At 41.5% G+C, this 23,346-nt stretch overlaps 1 protein-coding gene across 3 annotated transcripts in view; it reads right to left on the reverse strand.

Annotated features, from left to right (window-relative positions):
* kcnt2 (potassium channel, subfamily T, member 2) overlaps positions 1–23,346 on the reverse strand; it is a 789,028-nt gene that overhangs the window by 193,296 nt on the left and 572,386 nt on the right. For all 3 annotated transcript variants that reach the window (XM_041208210.1, XM_041208209.1, XM_041208208.1), the window contains one exon: positions 11,527–11,655. In XM_041208210.1, the coding sequence (XP_041064144.1) occupies positions 11,527–11,655 (129 nt within the window). The remainder of the gene's footprint in view (positions 1–11,526; positions 11,656–23,346) is intronic.

A 23,346-nucleotide genomic window follows, 5' to 3' on the forward strand; every position in this document is an offset into this window, starting at 1 on the left:
CAGATGAAGTTACATTGTTTCATAGTTTGCCATTGTGAGATTTGAACTCCTGATCTTGGGGTTACAAACCCAGTACCATAACCACTTGGATATTTAGGCCAAGCCCACAGTTTGCTGTAGTGCCCAATCTTGTTGCACTGAAAGTATTGGGCTGAAATTACAGGACATTGATCTCACCTGTGGGGACACTTTGCTCCACAGCATTGGCATGGTCACTCTGCTGGCCGGTTTGGGTATTGATTTCCCTGGCCTGAAGTGTCCCTGTGACTTGGTTGATAATCTAGCTGAGCTGTGGGTTGGTCTCTGCACCACAGTTTAGTTTCTCCCTTTAAAATAGCTCTGTGCTGCTTACAGAGTCCTGACTGCCTAACTATCTGGATTGCCTTTTCCAGGTTTAGATATTCCTTTGCTTACATGAGGTCAGAAAGTACATCGTCACCAATCCTACCACTATCTGTCTCTGATAAGTTCAGATTTTAAGTCTCCATTTTTGCAACTTCTGTCATCCTGTACAGGTCATGGATGAATGAATTGACAGGTTCTCCTGGCTGCTGGACTCACTTGTTAAGTTTAGCTCTTGCGAGTATTTTATTGCTTCTTAGATTAAAACAAATGTCAAATGATTTTAGTACTTCTTCAAATTTAGCAGATGATTCATTGATTCCCCATCTTGCAATAATAATGTCGTCCACAATCAGGCCTACCGAGTAAAGCAGTGTGTCAACCTGCTCTGCTTGACTTTCTGTCTAAACTTGAACCAATGCTATATCTGAGGAATCTTTTTCTCCAAAATCCCCAAGCATGTGATTGATCTGGGCCTTGGATTAATCCGAATTGACGTGGAAGCGTGGAATTCTGATCCATGGTTAAATTTTTAAATGTGTATATTCTGCTTTAAGAGCTTTCTAAATTTCAAGATGATGACGCTGTTCACTTGGAGACAAAGGGATTTCCTACACTTGTCGGTTTGGCGGGCTTCACTATTATTGTGATAGCGCTTAGCTTGAAAAAAATTCAAGCAATGGTTATCCAGTCGATCCAGTCGACTTCCTGCAGAGTTCTCTTACTCAGTGTTTCATTTTAAAGTCATGAATTAGTCTAACCTTGGCACTTGCTTTCTCTCAGCCGTATACAGAAGTCACAATTCTCTAATATTATTTAATTAATTTGTGTACTTTCTCTATTTTATTTAATTAATTTGTGTACTTTCTCCATTTCGGAGCCAGCTTGAATGCCACATGTTCAGGCATCAGCTTAGAGATCAGGTTTTGTTCAAACTGCACTTCTGACTTTGAATTATTTAAAGATTTCTCAGGACTTTCTGTAGCCTGGAGTTTTAAAAGATTTAGCTCATCCTTGCTAGGTCTCTGGGATTAGAAGATGGACTTTCAAAGAAGATTCAATGGACCCTTCTTACTCCAGCTTCCAAGCCTTTCTTTGGAGCATTTGCCTAGGGAATTTTCTTCTGTGTGTCTGATTTTGGAACTTCTTTTCAGGCCAGACTGCTTTGCTGAATTTTTTCTGTCTTCCAGCATTTTAGTTTTTCTCTGCATATTTTGCAAGGGCTTAGCTTTTTCCACAAGCTGCCATGTTGTAGGGTGTTGGTTACAGTTTGGTAGGTCTGAACAAGCCTTTGTAGTCATTCGTAGGTTAACTGCAAGTCCCATTAACTCTTAGGCCTATTTACAAATATACAGTAAAGAGTATAAGCTAGGAGCTGCTTCCATGCTTGCTGGTACTCATGGCTCCGTCCAACACTCGACAGACCCTGGGTGTGGGTCATGCTCGCTGGTACTCATGGCTCTGTCCAACACTCGACAGACCCTGGGTGTGGGTCATGTGCTGTCTTACATCATTGTGTGGGCAGTACTGTACTCAGCCCGACGTTAACCCTGCCAGGCCATTATACTACATTCTCCTTCTCAGTGATTGTGAATTTGCGTTGCTCCCTTTCTTCCTATAATTCTCATTCATCCTATTCTCAGTCTTCTTCCCATCTTCAATACTCTTCTTCCTGTTTACATCAAACTTAAATTGAAACTCTCACTAGCTGAAACACTATTTTATTCACTTTCTCTTCAGCCTCAGTTTGGAATCATTTATCTTTGATCGCCAACAGCACTAACTCAATTTCTGCTTATTTTGATCTGCTTTACATTTTAGATGTTGCAGGCTTTGTTTTCTTCACTTGTAAATTTTAAACCTTTTGAGTCATTGTTGCCAACAAACATTGGCTATCTGTTGTTACAGATTTGCATGAACCATAGGTACCTTTTCAGGGATAGTGGCATCCATCACTTGTGTAATGGTCTTACGTGTCTTAGCTTTTATTGAAGAAAACTCATATTTAACAATAATGCCCACTTGTGATACTCATGGCTTTTGTACATTTACTTCAATCTCGCGAAAGGCAGACTGTTGCCTTAAGATTAGATGAACTGAGGCTTGAAATAAATTGCTAGACGACTTTATTTCACAGTAAGGTGAAGGCGCAAAGCAATAGTTTTGGTCGGGTTCATTTAGTTCATTTGGAACAAGTGTTCTTCACATAATAATAACTAATAAAAGATATGCCACACTTTCCAACATCAATGGGTCATCTACGTTGATTTCAATAAGAGATCTTTTCACCATCCTCCAGCATTTCGAACTTCTCTGCCTCAGTTTTCCATTATATAAAACTGACTGCCCTCACAGCCTACATGTCTCAAAAGGAACCTTTCTCCCAGCCTCTATCTTGTGTGTGTTTTTTACAGTCAAAAAGGAAGAAACAAAAGGCAGAACTTTTCCCAGCAAAATGTAGATGGGTTCCAGTGCATGCAGGGTTGTAAAGTCCCTAAAATTGGCATTGTATTGAGATCCTGATATCACTTTGCCCTCTCCCAGTTTTCCCCAGGGCGGGTTCCGAGTCCAGCAAAGAACCCCTCTGGGTCTGATGTGAAACCAATTTACTCAATTAAAAAGGCAACTAGGAGCCTTTTTAACCAGAAACTCCCTTCTTCCCAATAGCGTACAAGTTACAAAGCTGTGTATGAACTTTGTCTGGAACATTGAGGGAGTACACAGTGGGAAGAGCTTCTTCAGTGAAATTGACAAGCTGGGAAGACTTTGATAAGTTACACTTAAGAGCACCAGCCATCGCCATTGAGAGACTCCTCTTAGAGTGTGCTATCACTACTTCGCAGATGATTGCCAATATCTTCAAAGGTACTTCACCTGCCTAGCACTTCACTCACCTTCAGCTGTGCTACCCTGCTGCCAGCCTTCCCTACGGCATGAGAGCACCTCCCACCTTTGCTGCGGGTCAAGAGCAGAAGCAACAATGCCGCCAATTGCTCCAGCAGCAGAAGGAATAACACCAGCAGCAGCACCAGCTGTTTTCTCCTCAGCTACACGCCCCTCCACAGGGCAGATGGGATGGACCCCATGATCCAGCTGCAAGGTGGTGAGATGCCCCCAATACAAGGTCCACAGGCAGCGGTTAAGCTCCCTAGACATATCTGAGTACCAGTGCCCCAGGAGGCGGAGGCTCAGGTTCTCAGGGCAGGTCACTGCTGCCACTGCAGTCTCCTAGAATAAGGCCTCCTGCCCAGTGGAGCAGGTAGACATGCGCTGCCAATGGCTGACATTGTACCGGGGGCTAACCCCCAACTTCCCCCAGTCTGTGTCACTCGCAAAGTTTTGTGTTCTTTTCTCTTGCAATGAGAGAAAGCAGAGAGGTATGAGTGGTCATGTTGGCTTGTATGGTTGGAGGGACAGCTACTACATGTAAAGGGTCACTTTGAGCCATGAGGGTTGAGGGTGGATGTGAGTGTTGACTGTTCAGATGGGGATGTGAGGTGCTGGGACAGGACTGAGTAGACTCTCAAGGTGTATTGCCCTGAGCAGTGCTGTGCATGAAAATGCTGGGCAAGTCAGAGTATGTGGTTTGACACCTGAAAGTTTTATGCCATGCTGTCATGTCCTGAGTCCTGGATCCTCTTTTGCACTCTCCTCATTTGGAGGGATAATGCCTCAGCTGCTGACTTCCTCAGCCACTTCCACCCAGATCTGCTTGGCCAGAGAGGTTGTGCTCTTCCTCCCATCCTTGGGAGAACTCACCTCAACAGAGCCCCTCAGAGCCTGCAGTAAGGCCTCCAGGCAGGAGTAAGAAACCCAGGGAGTGGCATTTCCAGGTCTCCTCTCCATTCCTGGATTTGCTACACCCTGAAAATTCAAATTCTAGTGAGCTCTTCTAGCCCATTCCGTGGTCCATTTAATAAGAAATTCTTCCTTTGATATAAGTGATGTGTCATCTCACCTACCCGCCTCCATTACTGATCAGGGAACCCAGAGGTGGGATGCTAATTTAGTTGCTCTGGTAAAGAGCCTTAGAATGCCTGACCACATGGAACTCAGATTGCCAACCTGAAAATAATGCTGCCATTCTGACAGGGATTGGATTAAATCCATAAGATTCTGCCCAAGACTTTGTTACTTGATGGGTGCGAAATGTTGCCTGATTACAAAGAGACACAAATGAATTTCCCATTTACAGCTTATCAGGAGTAAAATCCTATGGAATTTTGTTAGCCACTATTTCAGCCTTTTTTCTAAAACTGTGAGAGTATAGTTTCATTTTTATATTTTTAATACCAAATTCTAGTGGAAATGCTTTAAAAATATTGAAATGTGTGGATTCTGTTTCAGAATTCCAGCTGAATCTGTGTTTTATTTAATTAATTGTTCATTAAATGTGTTTTACTTTGTTTTCTTAAACTAAGAACCTTTCACTTTGAAGAAGATTATAATTCTAGCTCCTTTTTGGGGCTATTCTGGACGAGACGTACTCCTCAGATGATCACTCACATTTAAGGTTGAGAAAGACAGGCCTCACAGACACATAGTTCTGAAGAACTGATCTAACTCTCCCCAAAGGAAAGGAATCACTAGAGAATATTACTGCCCACCAAATAGCCTGTTTAACAAGTTACAGTTAGATTATTACAACCAAGATATTATAAGAGTCCGGACATCTCTCCTCAAAAACATACCACTCCACTGAGGAGTGTGCAAATGGTTTTCAAGTTTGGATACAGAAGATTATATGAGACAATATATTTTCTAAATTACACAAACGTTTATCAAAGAATCGAGCATGCAATTCATTTTTGATGGCAATCGCAACATTGATAGTTCTAGACAAACAAAGCATAATCTTGTTTCTAATAGAGAATCCAAGTCTTATTAATACTACAGAGAGACATTTAAGATATCCATCAATACTTAATGTAGTATTTACCTTAAATCCCAGAGTAGAAAGCTACTGAGTCTAAGAGTCTAGCAAAATACTTCTGTTCCACTTAAGGGGAGAACTATCGTCACTACACTACAGCAACTGTGTCTTTACCTTGAGAGACATTGGAGTTTGTCAACAGCCTTCAAGCAAACAGGATACTGATGGATGCAGACATGGTCACTACACTCAGTTTCCAGGATTCAGTTGACAAGTTATTTAGGGTCATCCTTGTTAGATTGTACTACCTTACAATTTATCACTGCCTTGCTGAAGTAAGGTGGAGGCCAGATCCTGTCTTTTTCAGAATTGCCTTGTGGTAAAGGATATACTATATTCAACGTCACAGGATGTTATTGTCCTTGAGAACACATTTATGCCCAAAGGCATGTTTATAAACATCTTGAACCTTAGTTAGATGAACTCTGCTTATAATTTTGAATCCCTACTTCATAGGAGAATCACTCCTTTTATTCTTATAATTCCTTATTTATAGCTGAAATTTCTTATAATTCCATACTTTTAGCTGCGCTTGTTCACAACTTGTCTACTGCAGCTCTGGCATATAATTAGGCTTCTTTGTGCAGGTTAAGAAAGCAGTTATTTGCATGTGTTTGTTTAAACAAATACAGTATATAATGTGTTGTTTCCCTTTATGCATTACATTAGATTGTTGAATTATGCAGCCTGCTAAATTCGATAGAAGGCAGAAAGATATTCACAACTAATAGTGATTTGCTATTATAGCTTTTAGAAGTTATATTTTTTGTTGTCAAAATTCTCTTAATTTTTCAATTGTTAATGATGAAATAATTATTTATAACTGGAAAAAATATTTACAATGTTAAATTCTTTAAAATATTTACGATTTCATTCTTTATATTAACAGGTACTTGTAAGAAATGTTTCATCAAATATCTTAATTGTTTTGCTTACAGACAAGGGAAAGAAAGCATTAGACATGGACAAGAGTATGCATATTAAAGTCCAAATCCAACCCAAGCAAATTGTGGATGAACTGGAAGGTTGCCAAGGAGGATCTTGTTGCAGTCTTTCTGTAGCTAACCAACCCAATCACTGATATTTCAAAATGTTAAATTAGCTCTTTTTATTCACAAATGATTGCCCTAAATTTAATATTGAACAAACTAGGTATGCAATTCAATTAGTGGGCCTGTCTGTCTTTCACTATTCCCTCAGCTTTTGCAGACTTTCACTCTTCCTAAATATCTATCACTCTTACACTGCCTTGCTGTCTCCAGCACATTTTCTTGCACATAGTTTCAAATGGAACATACAACATAAACATTAGCAATGCAATAACAAAATGTTTTTTAAGGGAAATTTATTGCTGCTAGGATATTGATTCATTCACTCCAGTGGATCTTCTAGGAACATGACTACACTTGGGTGTCCTAATGCATAGAGTCAGAGAGTCATGGAGTCACAGAAGGAGGCTATTCGGCTCATTGAGTCCATGCTGCCTCTCTGAAGAGCAATCCAATCAGTTCCATTCCACCGCTCTACCCCTGAAGCCTCCTGCAAGTTTATTTTCTTCAAGTACCTATCCAATTTCTTTTTGAAATCATGAATTGTCTCTGCTTCCACCACCCTTGGAGGCAACGAGTTCTAGGTCATTACCACTTGCTGTGTAAAAGAAGTTCTTCCTCGCATCCCCTTGCATCTCTTACTGAAAACATCAAATCTGGGTCCCTTAGTCCTTGTACCATCGGCCAATGGTAACAGCATTTTTTAATCAGCCTTTCCTTAAGAGCTAAGCTAAACCTGTCATAACCTTGTACACCTCTATCAAAGCTCCCCTCAATCTCCTATGTTCCAAAGAGAACAACCCAGCTTCCCAAACCTATATTTGCAGTTAAAATCCCTCATCCCTGGAACCATTCTTATAAATCTCCTCTGCATCATTTCAAGGATCCTTACATCCTTCCTTAAGTGTGGTGACCAGATTGGATGCAACACTCTAGATGTGGCCTAACCAGAGCTTTATAAAGGTTCAGCATAACTTCCCTGCCTTTTTACTATTTATGAAGCCCAAGGTCCCAGTTTTGCTAATTACTCTCTCAATGTGTCTTCAAGGATCTGTGCACATGGATCCCAAGGTCCATCCATTCATGCACACTCTTTAGAACTGTGCCATTATTGCCTCTTCCTCTTCCTTCTGCCAAAATGCAGCACCTCACATTTCTTTGTACTAAATTCCACTTGTCACTTCTCTTCCCATTCTGCTAGACTATCTACATCCTGTTGCGGTCAATTTGGATCACCTTCATTGTCAGCCACACCTGTTAAGTTTGGTATAATTGGCAAATTTTGAGATTTTACTCAGTATCCCAATATCCAGGTCATTTATATATATATATATCAAAAGCAGCAATGATCCTAGCACTGAGCTTTGGGCAAGTTCTGAAAAGCAACTATTTACAATGAAATGCTGTCCTCTGCCCTTAAGCCATTTTTTTTAATTCAAGCTGACACTGACCTTCCTATTCCATGAGCCTTTATTTTGTTAATCAGCCTTTTATGTGGCACTTTTGTCAAATGCTTTCTCAAAACCCATACAGACAACACCCATTGCTTCCCTTCATCAACCTTCTCTGTTACTACATAAAAGATTTCAGTTAGATAAGTCATGCATGAATATTGGATCATCGGCCAAATAAGTGAATTTTAACGTGCAGAATTCACTTATTTCCAAGCTTGGTAGTACTTGATTAATGTGCATCATCTCATTTCTATGCTGATTGAATTGGTATCCTTTTCTGCACTTCATTATTATCAGCAAGCACTATAATTTGCAGTTTAATACATTTATCTGATGGCCAGAACCCAAAATGTCCAACTAAGTTTGGCAGCCAGGACATAAACGTCAGAGCTGCAAAAGCGAGGACTACAAAATTGCATACAAAAGTGAAAGGCAGCAGCTAAATCTGATAGCTGTCAATGTGTCATTGCTGTGCAGAATATGAAATATGTGCACATAGTACAGCTAAGAGTGGTCATAAATTACACAGACACACACCTTCTCCCTACATTGCAATTAGGCACAAACAAACAAAATAAAACAAAAACATACAAACTAATTATTGGATTGACTTCCAAATTTTAATCAAAGCTGCAGCCAATCCAGCTCAATACAAAATGTTAGTTTCTCCTGGCTTTCTGTGTTTATATCGTCAGATTAACAAGAACTTGTGTCTCTAGACAGAAGCATACATCAAGTGAAAATGATCTTCAACCAGCAGTGTCTCAGTACAAAGTGTGAAAAATTACTAAAACAGGGTGTCCCATGCACAAGAAATGACACATTGTGAGAATAAAGCAAAAACTGCAAATGTTAAATATAAAAACAGAAAATGTTGCAAACACTTATAAGTCAGACAGCATCCGTAATGAGAGCAAATGATAACACAAGAGTTCATATCAGATGTGATCCCTATTTTCTAAAACTGAAAGGTATTGGCAATACATAGTATTCAATGAGTTGAAGACGAGGTGGGATTGGACTTGAGGATCTCTGAACATATGCCCGAAACCATAGCAGAGTTTCCCAATTACAGGATTAACTCCTAGCACTCTGAACATTAAAGTCCAGCTCTCAGCTTCTTGTTATTCATATGCCAGCCTGGTTTCAGCAGATTTATTACCTAAAATATTAATAAATGTTTTGTAATCTCATGACTGAAACTACAGCAAATCTCCCAGGTACAGTAGTCTAATTTCAACAGCAAAATGCAGCAAGTGGAGGATAGTTGCCTAATACAAATGATGTCTATAAATTTAATTGCAGTTCATTACACCATAATTGATGGAGAATTTGTCCAATCATCTCCATTCTGTCCAAGATTTGCAGTGTCACTGTATACCGCATGAAAATATGGCATGGCTCTGAGTCATTAAAAGCTTGTGACTTTGCAACTTTGGCTACAATATGCCAGAAGTATCAGGTATATGAAGTGGATCAGTAGCGAGGAATTACTTTTTCAAAGTAAAAAGACTGGCGTAGATGATACTGGGGAGTGTTTGTGTGATGACGCCAAAAAGTGACCGAGGATCAGCTGAGGGAGAACAGCTAAGGTTGCAGGCTGGCACTTTGGCTTTCTCACTTAAGCTCCTTCCTTGTTCTCACTGGGATCCTCATCATCAGATTGGGGAAGCTCTGCTTGCTGTGCAGGGTCTAAATCCTGACCCCATTGCAGAATTCAGCAGATCACCATAACGCAGGGTACAGTCTGTGGGCTGTACTGCACAGCAACCCCAGATCTGTCCAGGAAACAAGCACATTTCTTTTCAGCAGCCTAGAGATGTGCTCTATGATGGCTCCAGCAGTCCCTTGGAGCTGGCTATATCTGGGTGTGGCAATTGAGCACAGGTCATGTAACAGGTCTTTGTGCCATTTGTGCAGAGGGTGCTCCTATTTCTCTTGCAGCCAGCCTCTGATGTCCTAAGCCTAGTGAAATAATGGAGGATGGTGTACCAGCACATTATGAATGTATCATGACAGCTGTTATGAAACCTGGTACAAACCTCCATGATTCAAGGCAATCGCTCACCATCTGAACGTTCAGAGCACAGCCTTTCCTATTCATGAAGGGTACTGGCTGACTGGGCGATGCCCTCAACACCATGTACGCACAATCAAGAACCTCACGAGTCTACAATTGCAGCAAATCTCACAGCCCTTTACTGCTGACTACTAGCACCCATCAAGATTGTAATGTAATTACTGTCCCTGGAAGAGGTGGTGACCTACTTGATGCAGGCATGGACAGATGATAGACGTATGTGACTGATGTCACAGACTGCATTCTGGACTAAGCCTGATTGAAAAAAAATAAAGACCATAGTCAATTTGACTGCCATAGCAATGCATATAGCCAACAGGGAGAGTGGTTTGCAGGTCATATTGCAACGAATTGCACTTGTCTCTAATGATCTGGAGGAGCATAACCTCCTTATAAAACTACAGGTAACTCACTCGAGACCTATAGTCCCAAAGGGCTGGGTACGTATACCTGCAAGCAGCCCTGCTACTTCGTGTGTGCTTTCCTGTTATGTCTTTTATTCTAAGCAATGTCCAGCTTTGTCTTTAAAAATTCCCAATTGCCACTGGTTAATGCCGCTAATTAAATCTTCAAGAAATTTCTATGTATGCCTGGGCCTCAATAATTTTTCTTTTGATAAACTGAGTTATGTGAATAAAATGGATGCTCCCATTTAGAAACAATGGGCAGAATTTAATGCCCTCCTGTGTGTTTGGTGGTGGAGCATTTAAGAGGCAAGAGGGTGGTGGGCTAAGACACTGTTGCCTTCCTGCCTCTTACCAATTAAGTCCATGGTGGGAAGGCCCATGGATGGCTTCCATGACCTGTCGCCGACTGAGATGACGTATTAACCCACTGGTTGTGTGTGTGCGTGTGCACGTGTGTGCATTTTTGCAGTCTCTTGGGGGACCCTTCATTCAAAACCACTCAGTGCCTGATTGGGATTTCTGGCATTGGGAAGGGAGCCTGCTGAGAGCCACCCTGCTTGCCCTTGCTGCCAAATCCCCCTACATCCGCTTTCCCCACAACCCATCTGCTACCCTCACTCGTCTGTGGCTGGGATCCAGCGACAAGATTGAATCATGGGTAGTGTTTTATTGGCATCGCCTCCCCAGCGGAGTTGCTGTTCAAAAGAGTTGCTGGCCTCTGATTGGCCAGCAGCTCTTGACAGGCAGGACTTCTACTCCCGGGCTTTTAATCCCGGGAAAGGCCCATTGCTATCCAGTTAAGTGCCTGAGTAGCACTTAATTTGTCGGTCTTCCCTAAAGGAGACGACATGGGGCTCTAGACCCAATATTGCCTTAAATATTGCCCAACGATTCACCTTTCAAGTAGATTAAAACAGGTGCTAAAACTGAATACAGGAACACAGAATGTTGCCTTTACTTTTTATAGTTTCTTTTAAGTTCAGAAATGATCTTCAGCTAACTCAAATAACATTTAATAATTATGCTACCAAAGATTATTGAGTAGTCACTGAAACTTATTCAAAGATTGAAAACAACCAAAGGAAAATTAATAATTGTACTATATTCCTGTTAATTCACATTTATCTGCTGGAAATAAAATAAAATAATTCAGTAGTTTGAACAAATTTAATAAAACATCGGAGACATTTTTGTACACATTCAATTTGAATTAATCGATAGTTTCAATGAACAATGTTTACCAATTAGTGGATGCACATACCTCTGATGTTGCCAGTTTTTGTGACTCTGTCCGATAAATACCAATGGGAATGTCTCCTGATGAAGAGCAAAGCTTCTGATAAAGCCGCCCATATGTCCTGATCCACAGATCGTCCTCTGTGATCTTCATCTGTATAAGCATAAGAGATGATTCCGTTCAACATATATGGTCTTGACATTAGTCTACAGAGTTTTCTGCACTTGCTCAGATTGGTGTTACTGACTAATTAAAGACAATGATGGTTTTCACAGAATCAGAAGGTAGAATAATGAATTATTATCACTAGATTATTGCACTGCTTCAAACTTTAATTTGAAGATGCCTTTTACTTCTGCACAATCGCAAGACTTTTTTTTTGGCGATTACAATTAAAGCACTGAGCTATCTTCTCCAACCTACCCCTATTTAGCTACTCTTAATATACACCCTGACTCTTTTTAAGGGGATAACTTGGATTTAGTGGCATCACTTAGTGAATAATTTATAAATATATACTGCTCGAAGGCCCAAGGAAAATTTTCACTTGTTTCTTTCCATTGAAACTTTGCATGTACTAAAGTGTAGCCATGCAGGAGCTGGTCTGTGTAATGCACTGCATTGTACTACTGCAGCTCCAGCCCTGGATTCCTCTCATTTCTTGAAGGCTCAGACCACAGTAATTCAAAAATAAAGATGGACAAAATGTGCCATATACTGTAATTCATATTTCAAAGATTCAAGATAATTAGCAGACAGACTGACAGATCATCAACCAAGTAACTATGATTAGCAGTCCAGCTGTTAACTGTCAAGTGGAACAGGTGTTGCTAGTCATCTCAATCAGCAGCCAGAGGCTACGTTAAGGCAGCAACACTGTTTTTCATATTGAGACAGTTCACCTCGCTATGGCATGCATTTGCTTTGATAAAGCGAGCTGTTCTAACTTAATTGCGTCTGCTTCTTACTTTTGCACAGCACACAAACTAACGCCATTTGATCAGGCTGACATGTAAAAATTTTAACTGGAATTATATCTCACACTTCATCTGTTTTGTATTTCAAGCCATTCTAGAGGAGGGAGCTGGTGACCATTGCTGTGGGTCTAAAAGAGTATAGTTTTCTCTGTTGGGCATTCAGTCTTTCCCTACCATGACTGTGCAATCCACAGCTGGACAAATGAACCTTGTCATTTAATAGCAGTTGTGTGACTCAGCAGCTGAGAAGCACTGAAAAAACATTAGGAGCTTTCAATGATCTGGCCCTACCAACGGTGATACCAGTGCCGATAAAGAATGCATCTCGGGAAATCATAAACAATGCAGCCTACAATCTTCCTATCCATTCAATTTGTTGGCACATTTCAGGATTACTATTATACATCAGCTTCTTGGGAAATTCTGCTCAGGCCTTGGCTGAAAGGAATGGCGTTAAAAAGGCCAGGTTAGACTGGTTCATTTTCATAATGATTTGGTGTACACCAGTTGGGGTGGGCAAAGTAAAGGCTCATTTTTAGCATAGGGATAATGATTGGGGGCCACAGCAGGCAGTGAAGTATCTCCAGAGCACGAGGTCTGCCAGATTTTAACTTGCTGATTACCATATTGACTCCTGCCTGAAGCCTGTGGGAATTATGTCTTTGGCAGCATGCAGAAGTTAAATGCATGGGGCGGGGGAGCTGGGGTCAGTTCGATGGATCAGGCTGCCACTGGTGATCACAGAAAAGTACAAAAGAAATGGTATGGGAATAAGCTCAATCCATGATTGGTGGAGTGAGTGGAGGGAAGGTAGTGGTGTTAGACGTTGGGTAGAGGAGGTACAAGGTGTCTGTAGGAAAAAGAACGGGACTCCTGTTCTTCTTGGTCCACAAGGAACTATTAAAAATGAAAAGGTTACACTTATTTAGGTGTTCTTTGGGAAGGATTCTGGCAGTTTGAGACTAGAGACCACTTTCTTGTCAAGACGAGAATTGGGAGCAAGACCATTGCAATCTGGCCTCCATCTCTAGACTGGATCTTCCAGGGGTCCAGGTCCTAAGTAGGTTGGAGGTTGGCCTGCCCCCCCGAGACAGGAATGGAGGCGGAGTGATTCCAAATTGGGCAAATTAAAAGGTCTGCCTCCATTCCCAAAAGGTCTAAGCTTGGTGCTTCCGAGCCAATCAGCGGGTTACCTATATATATTTGAACCTTCTGACCACTTAAAATCACCCCTCCCCAACCCCCTCATACTTCCTCACCCTCACCACCTCAAACCTTCACACTTATCTCCTCACCCATCACACTCATCACCCTCACCCGTTCGCCCTCGTCTCCGCACTCATGATCCATTTTATGAACAGAAATCACACATCCCATCATAGCAGTTGGAAGCCATTGAATGGCCCATAAAAATGAGTAAACAAACACTTCAGAATAACTGTATAATCAATGTGAATCATTTGTAAAATGATTAAGCAGTTGAGTGCAGCTAAGATCCCATAAAATTCCCTGAGGAAAACAGTCTTCAAAGTAGCTCTCTAAACAGTGTGAAGCACTTGGAAAGCAATTGGACAGTTGGGCTACAGCCATGAGCCCATAAAACTCCCCAAGTAAACAAAAAGACTTCAGAACTGCAATCTCAACAGATGTTTAAACTGAATACATAAAAGCAATGAGGAAATATGAAACATTTAAATTTGGTTATCATACAAGGTTACCTTTTTAAAGTGTGAAATGCACTCTACATTTTTATCCAATAGACAAAATTTTTAAAACTCATCTGATGTAAATTCTACACATTTACAATGTGGATTTTTTACCTGACACTTTGCCAGTTGGCAGAAATAAAAATCAGGTAGATAAATTAATGACTGGGTAGTTACATTTTCCAATCACAGCATGTTACAACTCACCTTATTGAACATACATACAACTCATGCTATAGCATTTAACGATGAACTGTAAAGGAGGCAAAACCATTTTACTTACCTTTTAAACTCTTCTCACCTCCAATCCATGGTTCACGCTTTCATGTAGCTGGTGTAGAACCCATCAGCTGCTAAAGTCTACCTGCATGAAAATTAAAAACTCACCTGGACAGGCTCTGAATGAGCCCACAACACTGTCAGTTGCATTCTTCACTGGAGCGGATGGACTCCAAGGCCCACTCCCTTCCCACGCCCTTGTGAAAGTGGCCACGAGTGGGAATGGAGGTGGGACCTTTGGTTGCCCTATTTGTCAACATTTCTTTTTTAAGTCCTACCTCCATTTGGCCCTGATTGAGATCATAGAAATCTAGTCAAATGTGCTCCTTAGTCAGGCCTGTGGTTAAAATAGGGTGTGTGCTCCCATGATTTAATTGGGACATTTGGTAGTAGAGAACTTGAATATTGCTGAAGAAAGACACATGTTGTTGAAGCTTTCATCTTGCACTCATCAGGGCAATTTGCAAGAATAACTAATGTAAACGGAACAACAATTTATATACTGCTTAAGAGATTGGTTGGCAAATGGATTCTGATTGGTAGAAACATTGCCATGGAGAAACTGGTGCATTCTCTATGCCAACACCTGGACCAGAGTCCACTTGTCCACCAATCACCAATCTCTTCTCATGCAGTATAAATTGTTGTTCCCTTTACATTTAATATTCTTGAGAATTGTCCTGATGAGTGCATGACGAAAAGTTTTGACAACATGTGTCTTTGTTCAGAAATTACCATTTATATTGGACTCCTGCTCCTGTGGGCTAAGTGGCCCTACTGTTCTTGATTTCAAGCTAGTTTAAATGATATATATGTTATGAGACCTGAAGTGACATTCCATAGTAACTTGCGTAAAGGAGGTTTTGTTTTTCTCCCAAAGGTTTTGTTTTTTACTCAGCTGATTTTAACATAAAAATGGAGTCAAACCATTTCCTCATCTTCTGTAAGGGAAGGTGGCCTTAGAGAAAAGTTACAGGGATCATGCAGGAATTTACTCTGAGAAGTCTTCCTTATTAGCAGCAAAATCATCCCAGATTCAGACGCCGCTAACATGATGTATGGAAGGATCTCACATTAAAAGAGGTTGCATGGAAAGGATAGGCCAGGTGGAAAGGACTTAGGTAGGCAAGGCAACCACAAGTAACTAACTGATGTATTATAAGCGTACGTTTTAAAACATTTTGATGATAGGGTATATGAACTGAAAAATTGACATAAGCCATGCAATATGCAGAGCATACACTGGACAGTAAAATTGTTGACACAGGGAACTTTGCTGTAGGTTAATGCATTGAGTGAAACTGGGGGCATCTTTGTGGCAAAGAAGGATTTGGTAATTTATTTTAAAGGAGCCAGATGACCCTTAATAGCTCACACACTAAAGGTGCTTCTGAATTGGATTTCCTATTACAAGAAAAATCCATTATAACACTTTTTTTGCAGTTTATTAACATTTTACTAAAAGAGGCTATTTACTGAAATGTGGCAAGGACAAAAACATAAATAAGCCTTTTGAGGTAAAATGGATGTCTGTTCACAGATTCAAATAAGTACCCACCTTATTTCAAACTAAAGCTGCAGTCATATGTTTTGTTGCTATAGCTATAAGCAAAATTCAGTATCGAGGTTGGTAAGTGAAGTGTTCCAGTAATATTGTAGCAATAATAAGGATTTGGTTTGACAATATCACCAGTCTTAATACTCTTGCACTACACCTGTATTTTATTAATTACACCCCATACAAATAAACATTAACTTGAAATCATGCTTTTCTTGCATCAACAAAATGCTAGTATATGCAGATTATTTTAGCAATATTATATGCCCCAGCAACTCTGCCAGCTTGGCACAGCTGGTAGGATTTCTAACTGAAAAACTAAAAGTTGGATGTTCAAGCCACACACCTGGGCTTAAACACACAACCTAATTTTCACCAAGGTATTGAAGGAGCCCTGATTCTCTCCTGTAGAACTGGAGGAACCCTGATTTCCATAGAAGGCACTGAATGAGCCCCAATTCTGTACTGCAGCAGCAACAAAGCTCTACACAGTATGAAGATTTCCAACAGAAAACTGTTCAGGGAGGGCAGTTGTTGTGTGCTACAATTTGCTTCCTCACCCATGGTTTCAGAGGGCTAATTGGATAGAGTTCTGACTCTGATGAAAGTATTCATACGGACTTAGTGCGACAACAGAATTGAACTCAGATCTGATTGACTAGCCTGCAAGCATTCACTGTTGGGAGTTCTTATGTGACCTTTGGGCTAGCTACAGAATGTTCAATGCTTCTGGAACCTCACCTCACCAAGCAGTCTTTAAAAAGAAGAGAGAAGAGTATTGTTGGAAAAAAAAAGTCTTTAAAATACCACTCAAAAAAAAGGCAAATCAAAACAAAATCACCTTTGTTTTTCCCCTTCATGCACTGCCAACATTTCTATTCCATCAGCTCTGTCAGTGAAAATATTTTCCTCCTGTTTGGAGATCTCTCTGCTCTATCGTCCCCCACCAACATAATCATTACATCTGGGTCACTGCCACAATTATAATTTGCAACTTATCATAATTATGGAATGCAGTTCACCACCTTCCTTACCCTCCTGTTTTCGGCACATGATACTCACACCTTCTTTCAACTGGGAATATCGTGAAATTCATGCTCATTTTTCTCTGTCATCTTGAAAAGAAATTCCCCAGGCCATGGGAGATGGTTTGTGAGCCATCAAGGTGGGAAAGCTGCAGAAGTTGACATCAGATTACAATCCTGATGTGACCATTCCCTGTTCCAGCCTTCGCTGGAATGGGATAGAAGGCGAGTGGGGAACCACCTTGGACCTGTCGGGTAAGTAATTAAGTTGTTGAGGTAGTTAAGAAGCCAATTAAGACCAGTTCTAACCCAGAATACTGAATTTTCCAAACAGGGCACCTGTTTCCTGACCTGTCAGTAACTTGCCAAGGTCAACGAGGTGAGTGCGGGGAGGGAAGAGCTCCTTCAGTGAAACTGACGAGCTGGGAAGATTTTAATCAACAACACTGAAGAGCTCCAGCTGTGGCCATTAAGAGATGCAGTTCAAAGCACCTCTTCTCTCAGAGAGTGCTAAGACTGATTGACAAGTGATCCACAACTTCTTGAAAGGCACTTCACCTGTCGAGTACTTCACTCACCTTCAGCTGCTCTTCCCTGCTGCCAGCCTTCAGCAGGGTATTGGTGCAACTTATGCAGTTCCACCTTCTGCCTCTGATGAGGGTTGAGGGCAGAAGCTACACCACTTCCAATAGCTCCAGCAGCAACAGGGACAACACCAGCTGCCTTCTCCGGAACAGAATGCCTCTCCAAAAGGCCAGATTGAATGGATACTAAGATCCTGCTGAAAGAAGGCGAGGCCCCCAACACAGGGTCCACAGGCAGAGGACCAGCTTTCTCAACATGTCCGAGGCTGATGCTCAGATAACACAGGCGCTCGTGTCAGGTCACTGCTGATGGATGCAGCCTCGTGGAACAAGAGCTTCATCCCAGTGCAGCAGGTGCCAGTGGTCAATAAGGTACCTGTCACTGGAGGATAAATCTACCCACTACCTGCAACTCTCCATGGATATCTGCCAAGTTTTCAGCTCTTTTCTGCAGGGAGTGAAAGCAGAGAGGTATAAGTGTTCATAATGGCTTGTGTAGAGAGGAGGGAAGGCTGCCATTTTTGGAGGGTGGCTGTGAGGCAAGGATAAAAGAGGGCAAAAGAGGGTGAGTTTGAGGGTTTGCTGCTCAGATGGGGATGTGAGGTTCCTGTAGATAGACAAATGAGTGGAACTGCAAGAAATGTTGAGGCACGCTTTGCAGGAGAATGCTGGGCAAATCAGTGTGGGGAACTTGACAGACAAGCTTAATGTCATTCACTAAAATAAAAACAGAAAATGCTGTAAAAACTCAACAAGTCTAGCAGCATCTGTGGAGACAGAAACGGGGTTAACATTTTGAGTCTGTATGACTCTTCTTTAGAGCAGAAGGAGGTAGAAATATGATGGATTTTATACTGTTGATGAGAGGTGGGTTGGGCAGGGGTGGGGGGTGGGGAGGCCTTGCATGGAGCAGGTGGACCAAAATAGACGATCAGGGATAGGTGGGAGCTCAGGAGAAATTTTATAAAGATGTCATGGACACAGGACAAAGGGAGTATTAATGGTAGCATTAAAGATTAAAGAAGGTGCTAATAGTGGCATAAAGATAAGATAGCAGAATGTGTTAATTACAGAACACGGGTCAGGGCTCTGTGAAAGCAAAACATAAGAACAAGTTACAGATGGCCCTGTGGGGGGGTGGGGGGGGGGAGAGGATTGGGAAAATACTTATCCTCCATTCTCCATTTTGATCTTTTTTAACAACCACAGATGTAAATCAGTGGTCCAGAATTTTCTCTCAGCGTATGAGCCGAATCTGCGGGCCTGGAAGCAGATGTAAAGTCTGTTCCCACCCAACATCGACAGCCGACAGGCAGCCAGTGTGAAAGTTGCCTGCTGAATGGGCCAGCGCTGTTTGTGGTGGTGGTGGTGGTGGTGGGGTGGGGGGTGGGGGGTGGGGGGGTGGGGGGGTGGTGGGGGTGGGGGGGGGGGGGGGGGGGTGGGGGGGGGGGAGGAGGAGGAGGAGGAGAGAGAGAGGGATTGATGGTGTGTGCAGGAACAGAGCCAGCTCCTCTGTGAAGCCAGCTACAGGTGGGGGGTTTAAACAGATTGTAGGAAAGATGGCGGGAAGACCGAGGGAACAAGTTTTGGACTTTGTGCAGTGGCAGGACCCGCTTCAGAAAGAGTCAATTACTGCTATCCTGCAGCACAGACCGGACCAACATCTGAAAGGATTTAAGGCATTATGGCCAGAGGTCAAAGCCAAACAAGTGGCAACAGAAATGCCCAAACACAAACAGCTCCGTGTTTCTCTGATGACTGCTTGCAGCCAGTCAGTGATTGACAGGAAATACTGCTGCCAAGTGATGGCGAGAGGAAGCCTCCACATTTCACCTAGAAAGCCTGGACAGAGGTGGAGGTGATAGTGAGCAGCTGTGGGCTCGTGCATTGGACCTAGGTGCAATGTCGGAAGAGGGTGAATGATCTTCTCTGATCTGTAAAGGTGAGTAAGAAAACCACTTGCATCTTGAATGAATGTATCTGTGTGGGCAAGGATTTGGTGGGGCTGAAAGATGGTAAGGACTTGGCTCTAGACACAAAGGAGACATGTGCCCAGTAAGGCTGTTTAGGCCTAGGTAGGATGGCAGGCAAACCTAGAAGGGAGAAGTCCTGCAAAGTGTTGAGCACATGGACAAGTGATGTTGGGGAGGAGTGTGTCCACCTCAGCCATACAGAATAGGGACTCATAAATCTGCTCTTGTCTTCACAGGAGAAGAGGAAGCACAATGCATTGGAATGCAACCCTACAGGTGGTGAAGTTCCAAATCTGGCACTGACGCCAATGGAGGAGGACATTTTAGAGTTGTCATGCAAGCAGGGGGCAAGATCTGTTGGTTGAGGAGTTGCATGGGTTTTTGAGGTTGGTGACAGTGAAGAGGATATACTTTTGATGAGGGAGGCATCAGAATTAAAGGGTTCATGGGCAAGGAATATGAGTTTATGTTCACTGTTCCTCTGCAAGCTCGAATCATTATAAGTTTGAACTGCATCATGACAATGTGCAGAATACAGCAGCAGCTACTTACTCTGTTTCTTTAATGCTCATGTATGCTCACTGCTGTTTTTCATCCATCAGATGGATCATCGTTCGGACCAATCGAGGATCCATAACTATAACAGTGAAGGACGAGGGACCCTCAGATGCTGTAGCATCACATCCTCACTCTGTGCCTCAAACCACCCCAGATATTGGCACCTGAGTGTCAATGGACTTAAAGAGTTGCAATATATGAAGTTAATAGTATTCATAGCTAGTCTTGTGGAGACACAAGTTAGGCTCTTTCTTCTTTCAAAGAATAATTACTCATCCAGTAAGTGCTATTTATATTGATTTCCCTTTAGGTTGTATCATTTTATCAAGTATATTTATGTACCCCATCACATTAAATTAATTGACAAACTAATCAATGTCGTAAAAAGGCAACTTATATATTTGCATTCAGTTTAATAGTGCCATGCTTATCTTAAAACAGAGTGTGAGGCATAATCTTACCAGTTGAGCGTGCACAGCTTTGGTGGTGGACGGGTGGGCTACTTTTAACATGGCCTGTCAGATTGGCCACCTGATGAGTTCTCCCCTCCAGCTGACCTTTCCAAAGGTGGATGAGCAATAGGAGTTGCCACTTCCAGCAGTGGTGGCTAGCCAATTAATGCCAATTAACTGGCCACTTGGGACAACTTGGGCATGCCTCCAGGATCTTAGTGGCGGAGGACAAGTACCAATGTGTGGATGGAGCCTTGCAGGTCCCTGGAGGTGGCCAGCTAAATCGCTTATTTATCCCCCCTTCCAACTTCGATCCCCCCCCCCCCACCTCCCCCTCCATTGAGCTGTTACTGCCAATGGGCCACAGCCATGGCTGAGGGCCAGCCTATGGAGGGTTTCTCCTCCTACACGATGATGGCCTAGCAGCTGCAGCCATGAATAAGTTTAACATTTTCCTACATTAACTTTAACCTATACAAGAATGGCATCTGAAAATTTGTTGGTATAAAACAGAACTAAGGCATGACTTGAATCTTGATTTGCAGTATAACCTTAGCATTGATGTTTAGCAAAAATGCTTTGTACCTGGTATAGATTTGAATACATTGTAAAAGCAACAATTGAATGATTTGCTGTTTTTTTTTTCCCCTAGCATTCAAATAGTTATTATAAATTTCTAACATAATTGTGTTTAACCTTATAAAAGTACATTTATCATTGCTCGCCATGGGTGGAATCTTACTGCTTTTAAAGATTTTCTAAGGTCACCCTCTTCAAAGGGTGCCTCCATCATGAGGCATCCTTGCATTCACCTGTCCCCTGCGGCATCTTCTATCCCTCCCAGTGTGGGCCCTCCCACTGACCCAATCAGGTGCATGTCTGTCCATCATCCATAATTGTATGCTGCTCCCAAAGGCGGCCTCTTAATTGGCTGTCTCTGGTTATTCATAAAGGTGGGCAGTCAGTCACTACCCACTTTTGGTCTCGACCTTAGAAAATCTTTAAAGGCGGTAAGATTCCACCTATGGTATGCAATGATAAAATGATAAACGTAATCTTATAAGGTTAAACACAATGATGTTATATATTTATTTGAATGCTATGGCAGAAACAGCAAATCATTCCAATGGTGCATTTACAATATATTCAAATCTATATCTGATTCGGAGCAGCTTTGTTAAACACCAACGCAAATTAGGATTCAAACCATGCCTTAGTTATGGATTTACACCGAAAAACTTCAGCGTTGGTACGAAGTCAAATGGTTGTGCACCCACAATACTATGGTAAATGCATTCTTTGGATGCCATTCTTCCATAAGTTAAATAAATCAAAACTCCATGGTCTGTTAGTGTGGTTGCAGGGGCTGCTAATCTCCCAAAGATTGAGCCCATAAGAGCTGCCAAGATGCCTAGCTTGCTGTGTTGCTTATAGCTAGTGCAAAGGGAGATAAAGGTCTGTGCAGAAATTGTATGTAAGGAGTGTTAATCCCCAGCTTCTAGTCAAATGAGGGGACTAATCCACAATGTGCCTGTAGCATCTAAGCAGCCTTCAATTTGCAGAGTAACCATTTGGAATGGGAATTGAAGGCATGGCAATCATTAAGGTCCCCCATGGCACTACTGCTGAGTTTCCCCAGCATCCCTAACCTTGCTCATTGATCCCTCATTCCCCCTGCTAACCAATCCATACACCCCTCTCTATCATGTCAGAAAATTATCCAGTACAAACAACCAGACAGCTTGCCTTCAATGGCGATACTGTGGCCAGAAATCACTGGTAATTTCAAATAATTCTGTTAAAGCTCTCCAAATAAGAACGTTGCTTAAGTGTTTCTTTTAGTTATTTCCCTACACTTTGTCTATTTGATTATAAGTGATGCGTAGGTGTTGCATATCATATGAGTGGGAATGGATTTAGTTTACTTATATCATTTGCTCTGCAACATCACGCTTACCTGTCTGTATCTTGATGACAGTCTTAATATGGATCAAAAGATTTAACTATTATAGTTCAGTAGAGACATATTTACTTCTTTTCATGTTTAGTAAATTATCTCACTCTTTCTGCATCACATTAGGAAATATCCTACTGGTTTTAAATTCCTTTAAAAGCCTTAAATTCCCAAGTAAAATGCTGAAGGTCAAAAAACATCACATCAGTTCTTGGTCTATGATCAATGTTATTTTCATTAAAGTAAATGTCACACTATTTGAATATTCTATTCCCTACATTGCTTTTAAAATATTGGCTCTCTTATTTAAAACATTAAAATAAAATATATTCATTAATGAGATTACCGACTTGTAATTGCTTTAAATATCCATTAAAAAAAAACACAACTACTACCATCACTTAAAGAAACTTTGTGCTCTTTCCCAAGGATAAACTAGTAGGTCTCCTGTGGTTATACTGGTTAGTTGGGGTTACGTTGGGGAGTAAGTGACCAACACAAATGTATTATATAACAGAAGAAAATAAATTACCTCATGCACTCAGGCAGTGTTGTACAAAACTGTCAGAAAGCAATAAAAATAATTAACACCCACATACACAAAGGACATGTGAAAAATCCTTTTGTCTATGGATTTCATTTATTCACTTGAATTATATAAAAAAATGACTATGCATGAAAAATATTTTCTCTCTCGTTGAGAAGATTCTGCAGTTGCTTTGCAAATTAAGGCTAACACATGAGAAATATTGCATACATTCATTTTCTAATTAAAGAG

The sequence above is a fragment of the Carcharodon carcharias genome, chromosome 16, assembly GCF_017639515.1.
Source record: "Carcharodon carcharias isolate sCarCar2 chromosome 16, sCarCar2.pri, whole genome shotgun sequence".
Lineage (NCBI taxonomy): Eukaryota > Metazoa > Chordata > Chondrichthyes > Lamniformes > Lamnidae > Carcharodon > Carcharodon carcharias.